The following is a 13,483-nucleotide window of genomic DNA, read 5'->3' as shown; positions in this document are numbered from 1 at the left end:
CAACATATGGATGCCTAGGGCCTGAGGAATCACTAATCTGTAGTTTCAAAGAGTATCCACAAGTGATTGTCAAATTCACTGAGAATTATCTCTAACATACAGGAACAGCAGCACTATGAAAACACAAGGAGAGTAGGAAGATATCTGATGGACTACTTAAGGGCTCCAATACAGTGGTGACTTAAATGCTGTATTGCAAAGATTAAACAGACACATACATGATCACAACACAAGGAATCGGCTTAAGTTAACTGAAAAGAATCCCATAATTCTTGGATGAGGGGGGGGGGGGGGATGTGCCTCAGTCTATCCAATTGGTTACAGGCTCAGTAAAACGCGCTTCTTAACTCGCGTAACATTTTATTTTCCTCGCATCAGTCAAGTCTCGGAAAAAGAGTCCAGTTACATCAAGGGTTTTCATTTGAAAAATGAAAACATAAAAGACGAATCAACAAAGTTTTTCAGTGTACAGAAATTTGACAGAGATAATTTTCAGTCATGGAAATATCAAATGGAAATTACCTTTCATGCTGAGAAATATCTGAATGTTGATGACGGAAGCCAAGTAAGACCAGATGAAGGCACAAAGGCATGGAACCTGTGGCATGAGCTTAATGCAAAAAAAATGCCTTATAGAGTGTCTTATATGGAATTTACCGATTGTAAGCTGTTATGACCTGTGCCACCACACAGCAAATGGTTTGTGGAATCAACTTAAGATAATTCATAAACAACAACATGTAATAAATAAAGTGACATTGATACAAAAGCTCTTCAATTATAAAATGTCACACTGTGATACTATTGTGCAACACTGCCAAAGTTTTAGTTGGTTTGTGGCAAAGTACAGTTTCTTTGTTGCAATTGGGAGCTCTGTGATTAAAGCAAGCAGACTTCCAATAATTTATCAGCAAGGTTACTGAAAGAAGAGCAATGTTTGTTGCAAGTTGAATAAATCTAAACACATTAGCTGCTGTAAAGATTAGTTACAAAAAAGATAATATTTAGTGTTCACAAAGCAATTCAAGCAAAAATTCTGTCAACAAGAAGAATGTTGAGTGCTATTATTGTCACAAGGAAGGTTACTGTAAGGTCAACAGGGGGGGGGGGGGGGGGGGGGGAAGGTTAAATTACGAAGAGAAAGTCAAGAAACCAAACAACATGCTCTCAGTGTAGAAATTAGAAGCAATTTGGTTACTAATCATGACAATGTTTGGCTTGCTTACAGTGCTGCATCAAAACACATGACTTCACACAAAGAACTTTTTTCTGCATTAAAACTATTTGGGAAGTTCAAAGTTTCTGTTCGGATAGAAGGTAATTTAGATGGCTATGCTGAGAGTATTGGATCAGTCAAGTTTTTCACTGGGAGCAACAGCCCGTAAAATTTTAAAAAGCTTATTAAACAACAATAAGACTGAGGTATGCAGTTAGAAACCAATGGCAGTTTGTATATAAGCTGAAAATCGGTGTTAAAGAATGTTGATTTCTATGGAAAACACTGAACAAGCAAATCTTACATTGTCCGACTTAGCTTTGTTCTTGCACAAAAAGAGGGTGGGACACACGAACTTTGGGAATTTGAAGAAAATGGGTGACTGATTTGATTACAAATTTAAACTCAAATGTTATTCTTTTGTGAATAATGTTAAGATCGTAAGCTGCACAGAAAGGGATTTACACTAAATCTACCAACCCGTGTCTGTACTCCAGGAAAATTTGTTCGTGCCAATGTATGTGGAAAAATGCTCCTCACCTCATTAGGTGGACCCAACTATTTTTTGTTTTCATTTTTAAAGATGATTGTACTTAACATAGATTTGTATATTTATGTAAGAACAAAAGTGATGTGCTTCTGTATTCTTAGAGTTTCAATAGTTGGTGAGAAGACAGACAAGGAATAAGCTAAAAGTTGAAGAGGTTGAAAATCAGGTGACCAGTTGCAAAACAAAGGTTTATTAGCTCTTGACCTAGGTTTCGATATTTCTAAAAATATTTTCTTCAGAATGACTGGGCCCTAAAACTGTATACAACCAGTTACAAAATTATTTTTACAAACATAACAAAAAGTTAATAGAAAAATATTTGTGAGTTAAGCCTACTCACTTATTACATCACATGATAGTACAATAGATTAGCTGAAGCCAAGGGGCTCTTGTCATACAAAAATTGAGAAAACAAGAATTATCTCAAGCCATGGCTTGGGACAAGTGTGTACGCTTACCTCACAAATATTTTTCTATTAATATTTTGTTATGTTTGTAAAAATAATTTTGTAACTGGTTGTATACATTTTTAGAGCCCACTTCTTCTGAAGAAGATATTTTTAGAAATATCAAAACCTTGGTCAAGGGCTAGTAAACCTTTGTTTTGCAACTGTTGGCTGATTTTTCAGCCCCTTCAGATCTACACAGTTGCTGTTTCGTAGCCATGTTTAAGATTTTTTCACCATATATACCAGAGCAGAATGGCAAAGCTGAATATGGCATCAGATCAACAGTGGAAAAAGCTCACACAATGCTTCTCGATCCTGGTCTTCCAGAGACACTTTGATCACAAGCTGTCAACAAGGCAGTCTATACATTCAATTGCTGTCCATGTAAGTCTACTTTTGAAAAGATGCCTTTCGAGAAATGTTCTGGGAATAAAACATCATTAAAGCATATGACCCAGTTTGGGGCTAATGTTTCATACATACTCCCAAACAGTTTCAATGCAAATTTCGAAGCAAATCAAAGTTGATAGTAAATGGTTCGCCATACTGGTTACAGCAAAAATTATAGTGGTCTGGTCCTATAACAATCAAAATAACTGTTCCACAAGATGTGGTACTTAACTAAAGTACCAGAGGGTAAACAACAGAAATCAGGACCAACAATGTTACTTAAGAATGCAACTACCTAACAGAAATGGAAGATCACTCAATAACCTGTGGAAAATGGAGATGTAGTCGTGCAATATAAAGATCCCTGTGCTACTGAGAGATTTACTCAACATGGAATGAATCTTACAAACGGTGATGAACTTCACCCCCCAATTCATTTCCAAAATTATGTGGCCTGCGCAGCAGTCATTGATGAACCATAAACTTTCAAGGAGATGATGGTATCCATAAATCTGAAGAAGTGGTACAAAGCAATGAAAGATGAAATGCCCTCATTTGCAATAACTAATATGTGGGACTTAGTGGACTTATCTACTTCAAGTTCATCAAGCATTTGTAAGCCTCAAGCAACACCTGGTAATTACAGTTTATAGTTGCACTTGGGACAGTGCCCAGCTAATGAAGACAAGAAATCCATGGAAAATACTATATTTCAAAAGACTGTAGATGCATTGAGTTTGACCTCAAAGTGACAAGATCTGATACAATGTTTTCTGTCTGTCAAGAGCGTCAGTTTGTCAACAACCCTGGACCTGGAAAACTCTGTTAAACACATCATAAAATATCTCCAAGAGACAAAGGTATTAAATACAGTGGGAGCTGTCTTAAACTTCATTTATTTCCAGATTCTGATTTTAATGGAGATATTGGTATTCATCGTTCAATAACAATTATGTCAACATATTTATCAGTGGACCTGTTACCTGGACATCTTGCAGGCAAATATGTGCTGCCAATCTACAATGTAAACAGAGTATGTTGCAGCATCTGACGCAACTACTGAAATAATGTGGCTGTACACTTTCTGGCAGAAGGTCTGTGTCAACATGGGACAACCACCTCAACTCTTTGTGGACAATTATAGAGTGGACTGTAATTGCTAAACAATAACAAACATCACAAAAGGGCTAAAAACATAGACATAAGTTTCACTATATTCTTGAAAAGATAAATGATGGTTCTATTCTTGTATCCTATGTCAGTTCACAATATTAGTTGCCAAAAGAAAGTCCCAACCTAATTGCAGGTCACTATCAATAGTCTGTAAAATCAAGAAACGAGAGTGGGAGTGTTACAGAGTATAGCTTGTTGTTTTAATTATTCTGTGATGTCTGTGTGCAGGTGGACAATAGCTTATTAATGTGTCTAATATTTATACGATGGCACACTGGAAAATAGTGGCTTCGAATTTTGTATTCCATTCTCAACACTGGTCGAGGTATTACATATCGTGCATATTACTTGGCCGACTTCCCCACTTCCCTGAGGCAATTTGCAACCCTTTGCTCCTAGAGGACTCTGAACTGTAGCGTGTAACATGACAATGTGTACAGTAACTATCTCAGTGCATGAGAGACACCATGCTGTAATCAAGTTTCTAACTGCAGAAAACATTTGTCCACACCTGGAGCACCTTCTTCTTCAGCATGACAATGCCAGATCACACACGACAACTGCAACAATCCAATGCGCCTTGGGTTCACAGTCATCGATCATCCTCCATACAGTCTCAACTTGGCCCCATCCGATTTTCATTCGCTTCCAAAACTTAAAGAATATCTTTGAATAGTTCACTTTGATTGCGATGAAACAGTGCACACAGATGTGAGGTTGTGGCTCTGTCAACAAAGTCAATCATTCACCAGTGACATCAACAAAGTGGTCTCGTGATGGGAGAAATGAGTTTGTCGCCAGGGTGATTATGTTGAGAAATTAATGTGCACACATACAATAAACATGAAGAATTAAAAAATGTTTTATTTAAAAAACTGTAAGAGCTTTTCACTTTAAAAAATTCTGGAGCATTACTTTTCAGAACACTCTTATACCCCTTTGTCACTTCCGACTGATACACGATCATTTATTCCTCTGCATATTAATTTTTGTCTTGTTACCATTATTAACACTCTGCCTTCCTGCGACACCACAGTGGTGCCGTGCACGGTGACACCACAGTGGTGTCGTGTGCATATTATCGCCCAGTGGCCGACGACACCACAGTGGCGTCGTGAGCATAGTATCGTGCAGTGGCCAGAGACAGTACTTTAGTATCTTTTGCATTCTGTTGGTGTTCTGTTTAGGTAACAATAAGGTACACATGTCAACAAGTTTTTTGTTTGTATAAGTACTTGTGCCCTTTCATCATGGCAGACGAAAGAGATGATATGATTAATTACAATGAATGCGCAGAGCAAAACTTGGAGGTTGCCACTACATCGTGTATGTCTCATCACAATCCGGTTGATAGACTTTCTGGTCAGACAAAGCAACACCAACTAATAGGCCTATGTATTTCTGAAATGAATAAAACGAAAACAAAGAAACTGTCTTGTATGTTCCGAAAACAAAAAGAGGAACAAACTTAATGTGCAAGCCTTGTGGAGCTGCGTTACATCTTGGAGACTGTTTTCCTGCATATCATATGAAAGAGAAATAGTAAGTACAAAAGTGAACGCAAATAAACAAATATATGAAACAAACAAATTTTGTATTTACTTACGTATGTATATCTTCGAAATTTCATGAAAGTAGAGGAACAGAATTGAGAAATTATGAGAATTAACGATGAGATTGGTAAAACGTAACAATTCATAATCTCCCAATAATGTCGAGAAAGGACAGTCACAAGCCAAGTAATCTGAATTAGCACTGCCGACGCCAAGTGAATAAATTTGTATGAGACATGCAAACGGCAAAATGTTAATGGAATCTGTTTTGTGCCATGTATTTGAAATGTCTTCTTCTTCATTCAAGCAAGAACACTTATTCATCCTAAACTATTATAATCTAATTACACTTTATCCAATCAAGAAACACCACTTCAGGAGTTGAGATGTTGACAAATTAAGAACTGATGGACTGAATTAAAAATTCTGAGGTGAACTAATACATGCATGCAGTTCAGTAAGAGTGGAACGTGCTAATGATGCAATTAATTCTTACTGGAAAATTTTCTTAAGGTGTAATATAAGACTAAATTCAGTTTCACAGGAGTAAGATATAAGTAAGTTAATGCAGACAGTACCAAAATTATATTCAGCCATTTGGAGGCACACATGGAAGTTTGTAAATGTAATGATACTAAACTTACAGCAATATAAAAAAGTCACATGCAACTTTCAAAGTTATCAGTACTTCCACAACAGAAGTATGCAGGATTTTGATTGTAATGAGGTACTGTTTGAGGTATATCTACTGAAATGTTCACTACAACTGCTACACGTATCGATTTACTTGCTTCCTGAAGCTCAGCCTGTATAGTTAGTTTCCTATAATACACAGTATCAGTAACAGTTCACCATAATTAGGAAACTACGACTACCACATTTACATTAAGCAAGGGACACATCTGTGTATCTCACTGCTCTAGTCACTATCCTGGAAACTCTTGACAGAATAAGCTTTTACACGCAAATAGCAGTGTGATGACACGTCATCCCATTGGGAGTGAAATTCCTCAACTTCATATAATAAATAAATGGTGAATGATATGGATGTGTACAGTATGTTTAGGTACACCTGGCAGCATTCACTACCTTCACAAAAAAAAAGAGGGTTCATGTAGAGCATCGGATGGCAATACACGCCAGATTATTAGTAAACTAGCTTTCTTTTCTATTGCTGCAAATCTGGTGACATAATAGACAAAATTCCTGGTAAATTGCCTTCCTTTCCTATTGCCTGCACATCAAAACACACAACAGTGAGTTAAGACTGTGGCAGTCTTCGTCCTCCAAATCTAGACTGTGGTGATAGACTGTGCTGCAGCATATTCCAAGGTCTAGGTAAGGCTGGAGGTTAACTATTATGCTGTGAGTTGGCAAAACCAACAGATGAGAATACAAAATAAAAGTAGTTGTACAAGACAGATCCTTAACACAAGCTCAAGAACAACATTCACATCATATACAATACTCTTTCTGTTATACATAAAAACTGTGAGGTAAACTTAAAAAATGCTGTATTCCATCATAGACAAGTCTCCACTGAATATTGTTCTACACATATATTGCTCACAAACTAAGAAAAAATGTCATCTTTTATCTTGTTATGTCAGATTATTTTCAAAACACTTTTAGATGAAAAGAAAGTAAAATGAGAATATATTACATTCCCGCAGGATACCAGTTCCATATCTGTTTGTGTGCAATGCTAGAGCAGGATGAACGAAAGAAGTTTAAAGAGTGTTTCTGTGTAGAACATGGTAGCTCTGCTCAACATCTCCAAATGCTCAAACTGTCAAAATGTTAATCCTAACATAATTTTCAAGTAATTTTAAATAGCCTAGATGAACTGCATAGGACTGAAAATGTACTTCATGAAACATAATACAATAAATGGTTTAAAAGTGGCTAGTGTGAAAATTTTGAAGGAAGAGGCTAAAGTGTCTAAATACAGTATTACAAAAATATGTTAGAAATTAAATGCATAAATAATAAATGAAATGAACATGTGTGAGATCCAAATGATCTAGGAGGAAAAATGGCTGATACACTGGCAGATGCAAGAAACAAGTATGTGAAATACACATTCTACAACATCCGGATACAGTCTGACTTCAAACAGATGCACAGTTTTAGGAAAGATGATATAAAAAATACTATTAAGGAAAGAATGTTTTAAATTGGTGACTTCCGACAGGTATACAATATGTGCACACAAAATTGGAGAAACAATGGCACAATTTACCTGACCAAGCTGCTGTAACATCTGCATCTGATTGCCCGAAGTCTGTACTATATTTGGAATTGCTGTTGCAATTGCTTGAACAGGAAAATGAATGGTCTGCAGTACAGTCTGTCCATTTGCAGTTGAAATGGGCACTTGCACTGGGATGGTTTGCTGCATAGGAAACTGGACCACTTGTGGCATGCTTGCTGGTCTGACTGACACATTTTGGCCTGAGACAAAATACACTGAATCACACAAACACTCGGTACACTGCAAGATATTACTGAGTTCATTCAAAGTAGAAGATTGACAATAGTTATTTCAAAATTGTTACTTTAGAAAGAAACATGAAATATCTTCTATAACTATATGATACAAACAAATTAAATTAATATGTGTTGCTCACAATAAAATACAATCTGTCATGCAAACACACCATACATCTCATGTTTTCAGATGTTGAAATTTTTTCCTTATAACTAGTTAATCTGATTTCAGTTACCTCCATAAGCAGCATTAGAATCTAGAAACGTTATATTACAACCATCAGCTATAGACTGCCATACTAAATATTTTTTTCAAAAAATGATAGCAAAATGTATATACCATTAGACAGAACCTATGTACCAAATATAAACATCATAACAGACCACAGAATACAAATAAAATAAAATGAAACCTCACATTTTGAAATAAAGTGTCCCCTCTTTAATAACAGAGTTAATTGTAGAAAGAAAAGAGGAGGAAATGTGAAAAAGTTTGTGTGTGTGTGTGTGTGTGTAGTAAATCAACCTATCAACCTTCCTGTGAGGATGCTCAAACACATAGTGTGTGAAACAGGAAGGATTTAAAGCATGAACAAACCAAACAACTTTAAAATTTAAATTTTATATGTGACAAAAATGGTAAAGCAATTAAAGAAATATCTTAAGCATACTACCTAAACAATAAGTTTGATATATCAAAATACAAGCAAACAAGTGATAAGGGCGGACAATGAGTTTCCATTCTGATTGAGGTGCGAGGAAATACAATAACATTAGTCTCTTAAATGACATCATATTTATCACAGACTGTACTATTTGTTACAATTTCCATGATACAATTTTGACCTTTAATCATTTTCAAATGATTGAAGGTGCTGACAATTAAGCAGTTATCAACATCAATAAAATGAATATAAATTATGTCAGCCTCTATGGCTCATGTCAGCAGTCATTATATACACCATCAGGATGTAACAGACAGGATTAAAACTCTTGAAATACGATTCATGCTTAATGCACATATCAATAACCATGTACCAGAGTATGATGTTAGTTACAGGTAATGTTAACTGTAAATGACCTAAGTCAAAACTGCAGTTCTGAAAAGTGTAATAAGTGGTACAGCCAATGGCAAATATGATGTCATTTAAGGTTTTCTATGAGATTGTGATTCCACAATATATACAACTGAATAATATTAGTGTGCATTATTTGTCATGAATTAACCTGCTAGTAGCCTAATGCCATCATGTTATCTGTCAAATTGGAACTGTTTAAACTCAAGGACGCCACAAACAAATAACAGCTTAAATGTAAACATTATATGAAATTGTGGAAAAACTTAATGTACTCTAACATACACTTAAGCCTAAACCGAGATACTTTCAGCTTGCTTATGAGAGAAAGAGACAAAGCGGATTTCTATCTAAATAAACACATTTGAAATATAAAAATCACTTCACGTAAACATACTTTTTTCATAATCTACGTTTCAACATCATGCTTATAAATAACATTTGAAAAATACGTACAAAACAAAAAATAATCAATGGTGATAATGAGTACTTTCTGTCCACGAGAAAAGACATTTCAACCTTATACATACCATTTGTCATCTGTACTGTCTGGCCCGCTACGTTCTGCAGTATGCTTGTGGGAAAAACTCCAGGTGCCCTAATAATCTGCCCTGTAGGTGTAATTAACGTCTGCCCACCAGCAATCTGTAAAGCCTGATGCTGACCTGCGGACATCGCAGGAATAAACAAAGCCTCCTGTCCATCCACTGTAACTGTCTGCATGGGCTGAACCACATTGTATGCCAGGTTCTGCCCTGCAGCTGTCACTAGCTGGGCACCCTGCTGTTATTGATAAACAAAAACAAAGGCCAATTAAGCTTGTAATACACGCACCAAAGAAGAATCGTGAATTCGAAAAATAAGAACAACAAAATATATAGCACCCTGTTAAACTTTATCCTAACCTGTAAAAACTGTCCGGGGACACCCTGCACTGAGACAACAGTGGGTGCAGCAGTGGAAGTGGTGACATAGCCCTTGACAGATGGAGAAGCCTGTTGCGTTGTTTGTTGTTGACTGTGGGCATTGTTATCCGATGGCTGAACATGGGTCACGTGATGCCCTGCCTGTTGCAAGGGAAGAAAGTTTTGTAGCTGAGAAAGTGTTATAACTTGTGGTTGCTGCTGTTGTTGCTGGGACTGCTGCTGTTGTTGTACTTGCACGGAGGGACTTGAGATGGACAACGCTTCTCTGCTAATAGTCTCTCTCACTATCTGCTGCTGGAGGCCCGCCACGGTTGTCGCTGTATTGTTGTCAGTTTGTTGCGGCTGAGTTGTATGCAACTGCTGCAAAGAGTTCAGTAGGCGCAGTTGCTGTTGTTGTCCTTGTGTAGCTAGTTGCTGCTGTAATTGCGGCGGCACGTCCAGTGTCAACACAACTTCTGGCGTTGATGCACCGTGTTGCTGCTTCTGCTCCTGTACAAGATGCGTCTCTTTACTCGCAGTATTACCAATCTTACTGCAAGTAGCAGCAAGCAGTGCGAGAGGTGACGGCTGAGTCTCCTACATCAAAAAGACCCAAAACAAAGCGTAAGTTTAACATCTCAATCATATGGCGAACAGCTGAGCTACGGTTCACGGTAACTTTGGATAGCCCTACGTCATTACGCGCGCGCCCTGTGTTTCGCGGAGAAGCTCCGAAGGAACACCCACTTCCCACCCCGCCCCAAATGGGACACACACACACACACACAAACACACACACGACTAGTAGGCGCGCGCGCACTCGCATTATAACATGAAGAAGGCATGCTTACCTGGTTCGCGTAGTTAGCCGAACTGTAATCCGCTTTTGTTTTGGAATGAGCTGAGGACATTATCTGCAAACATACCCTTCACCAAAAATAAAATCTTCACTCTTTTCAGACACATGTATAACCTCTCAACTCATGGCGCAGACGTACTGGCGTGTATTTCAGAGAAAAGGCTACAGCAAGTGTATCCTTCCGCCAATCAATATAAAACATTGAAAATTCGACAGCATTTCCGGGATTTAACTGGAATATACGCATGCATATTGTCACACAGTTGCGAGATGGTGATTCTGGGGAAGTTTTGTACCAAAATAAATGGTGCTGGCGGAATTCGGCGGGCGGGGACTATTTGGGGCGGCAACGTCGGAGAAACACGTGCGTGACGCGGCCGCTTGGTGCAGCCCGCTGGGCCCACGGAAATAGCTGATTGGCAGTTGCTCACAATGCCCTACCCTGTGCCTTGTAAATTTGTTAGGGGCGACGGGGTTAGCGTGGCAGCCTCCTCCCACCTCCTCCTTCCGTCGCCAACCGCACGTTCGTGACAAAGGGGCCAGAGACAGGGAGGCGAGTTCGTCGACTAGCAGGGGGAGGAGACAGTGGTAAAGCCATATGCCCGTACATTACATCCTCCGAGCGGAGGGGACTGTTATATACAGGAAAGGAATTTATGTTAGTCGCTCCTTATTTATGCTTCTGTTTCCTTTCTATTGCATATTTTGAATGTTGGATATTAAAATGATAATGTGAATAGGTGGCTAAAACCTTCCCAAAAAAGACAAAAATACACTGTTAGCTGATAAGGATAGAACCTTTTCTTGTAATTTGTAGTTAATCACAATGGAATCTCTCAGAATTAGGAGCCAGTTGTCGACAAATATAAAAAGGGCAGGACTGAATTCTTTGGTGCCGCTTTTGTTCTTAGTTGGCAGGCTAACGAGTCTGAGTGTTGTAGTGGTACAAGGTCAGTGTCAGACATGTTACACAGCTTTTTACGTCGTCATCTTTAATGAGCCACGGCGTTACGCTTGCCTGTAATGAACATGGCGTCATGCGGTATGCAGACACACGCGTAACTTGGCGAGCCCGGTTTGCTGCCATTGATCGGCTCGGCTCACCCTTGGCGCGGTCGAACATCTGCCCACCCGCCCGCGCGCTCGGCTGCTGGGATAACGGGGCCGGGCCGGCCCGCCAGGCTTTCTATTTGCTCCGTGCGGCCGGGCGTGGTTCCCAGACCTCGCCTCTCGCTGTCTCTGTCGCTCGAGCAGCGCTCTGGGGGCGGGACCGATAGCCGCCTCGATAAGATAACCTTCCGCCCGGAGCTCTCTCACACACAGGCGCCGCACACACAGGCACGCTATCCCACGCCGCCTTTCACAGCTTCGGACATCGCCGGCGATCTTCGGTCGTTGTCGGACGAGGGGGAAAGAAAGCGTTATCGAAGAAGCGCCTGACACGAGAACGCATATCTTTTGACCGGCAAGTGAAGCTGACCAGCGTTAGTTTGTGAGGGGTCGGGCACGCGTTAGTAGTAACCAAACTCCTACTGAGCTACCTGGAGGAAATAGCCTCAACAATAAGAAGACACAGTGCAATTCGTACGCGACTAGCGAGCAATCTCCGGTCAAAACAAGGATACAGGCAAATCAATCAACCAATTAGTAATAAAAGACAAAAAGTTAAGGAGTTTTTGCCGCAGTGGCAGATGATCGTTACAGTGGCGATTCATGCGTGACGCAAAAGAAGGAATTGGCCTGCTAAAGCGAGAACGAAAGAGAAATGCGATTCGTAGCAGACAGTGTAACCTTTTTGGAGTATGCGATACGTTTTGTAGGTTAATGAACGTGGTATTTTTAAACGCGATGATGGAAAAGATGCTGTTGTTCCTAAAATAAAAGGAGTGCAAAACTAACGACTTTTTCACGCGGTAAACAGCTTTGTTAAACATGTGCCGGCAAACCAGCCGCTGTGCAAGACGCGCAGCTAATCTGACAATTGTTGAGTACGCCACAAAAAAAGAAAGAAATACACCAGAACAAAACTACTAGATCTGAAGCTGAATTATAATCTTTCCTGAGTGCTGTGACGCTTTTGGCGCTTGTGTGTACCTAATTTCGAGTCTTCTAATTCGTAACTAACCTAGGAGAAACATGACTCTCGTGCAAATACACCCACGAGCCATGATAGCAGCTGTGATTCCATGGACGAGTTTCTGTGCAACTACCACAACTACAACGTCGCACATCTGTCAGCCAGAAATGGTATTTCTTAGCAATAGCTGCTGGAGAAAGCACAACAAAATATGCTTAAAGCCTTACAATCAAGTAGCAGGTAATCTCGTTCATGTGTTTACATTCAAAATGAAAACCAAGTAAGGTAAGCTGCAGTGTTTTAGAGATAGCGCTGTTGCCACCTAAGTGAATACAACAGTTCAGAATGGTGCATTTATGTGATGTCTAAGGCCTTGTCACCTCAGAAACGGTCGCGCCAAGACAAGAGGTGGCGGTGCATTTGACAGCGGCCGGAAAGTTGCACGTGGGGCAGCCAGTTCGGAAGTCATGCGACCAATGTATTTTCAGATTGTCAATAGTCTACCTACAATACATCGCTTTGGGTGAAGCGGCTCCTTGTACGGTCCACTTCTGTTGTCAAAGACATGTATGCTTCACATGCACAAATAATACATAATTAGGACGCTGAGTTACAAAATTGAATACAGATATACTTAATGCACAACAATCCCTTCCTTCCTTTGTCACAAACAGTTGACACGGGACTCGATCAAGTGAACTGCCAGATCATCAAAACTGCATGGAATGCTCGAAGCCACCTCTGG

The 13,483-nt window shown here is 39.4% G+C and overlaps 1 protein-coding gene across 1 annotated transcript in view; it reads right to left on the bottom strand.

Annotated features, from left to right (window-relative positions):
* Nucleotides 1-10,789, bottom strand: part of LOC124612337 (transcription factor Sp4-like) — a 97,374-nt gene extending 86,585 nt beyond the window's left edge. The window contains exons 1-4 of the mRNA XM_047140486.1: nt 10,654-10,789; nt 9,803-10,399; nt 9,428-9,680; nt 7,574-7,785 (exon numbers count right to left, since the gene is read on the bottom strand). Of these exons, the coding sequence (XP_046996442.1) occupies nt 7,574-7,785; nt 9,428-9,680; nt 9,803-10,399; nt 10,654-10,713 (1,122 nt within the window). The 5' untranslated portion in view covers nt 10,714-10,789. The remainder of the gene's footprint in view (nt 1-7,573; nt 7,786-9,427; nt 9,681-9,802; nt 10,400-10,653) is intronic.
* Between the last annotated feature and the right edge of the window lie 2,694 nt (nt 10,790-13,483).

Source organism: Schistocerca americana, chromosome 4 (assembly GCF_021461395.2).
Source record: "Schistocerca americana isolate TAMUIC-IGC-003095 chromosome 4, iqSchAmer2.1, whole genome shotgun sequence".
Taxonomy (NCBI): Eukaryota; Metazoa; Arthropoda; class Insecta; order Orthoptera; family Acrididae; genus Schistocerca; species Schistocerca americana.
The sequence above is the reverse complement of the archived record's forward strand: the minus strand, read 5'-3'. Positions and strand labels throughout refer to the sequence as shown.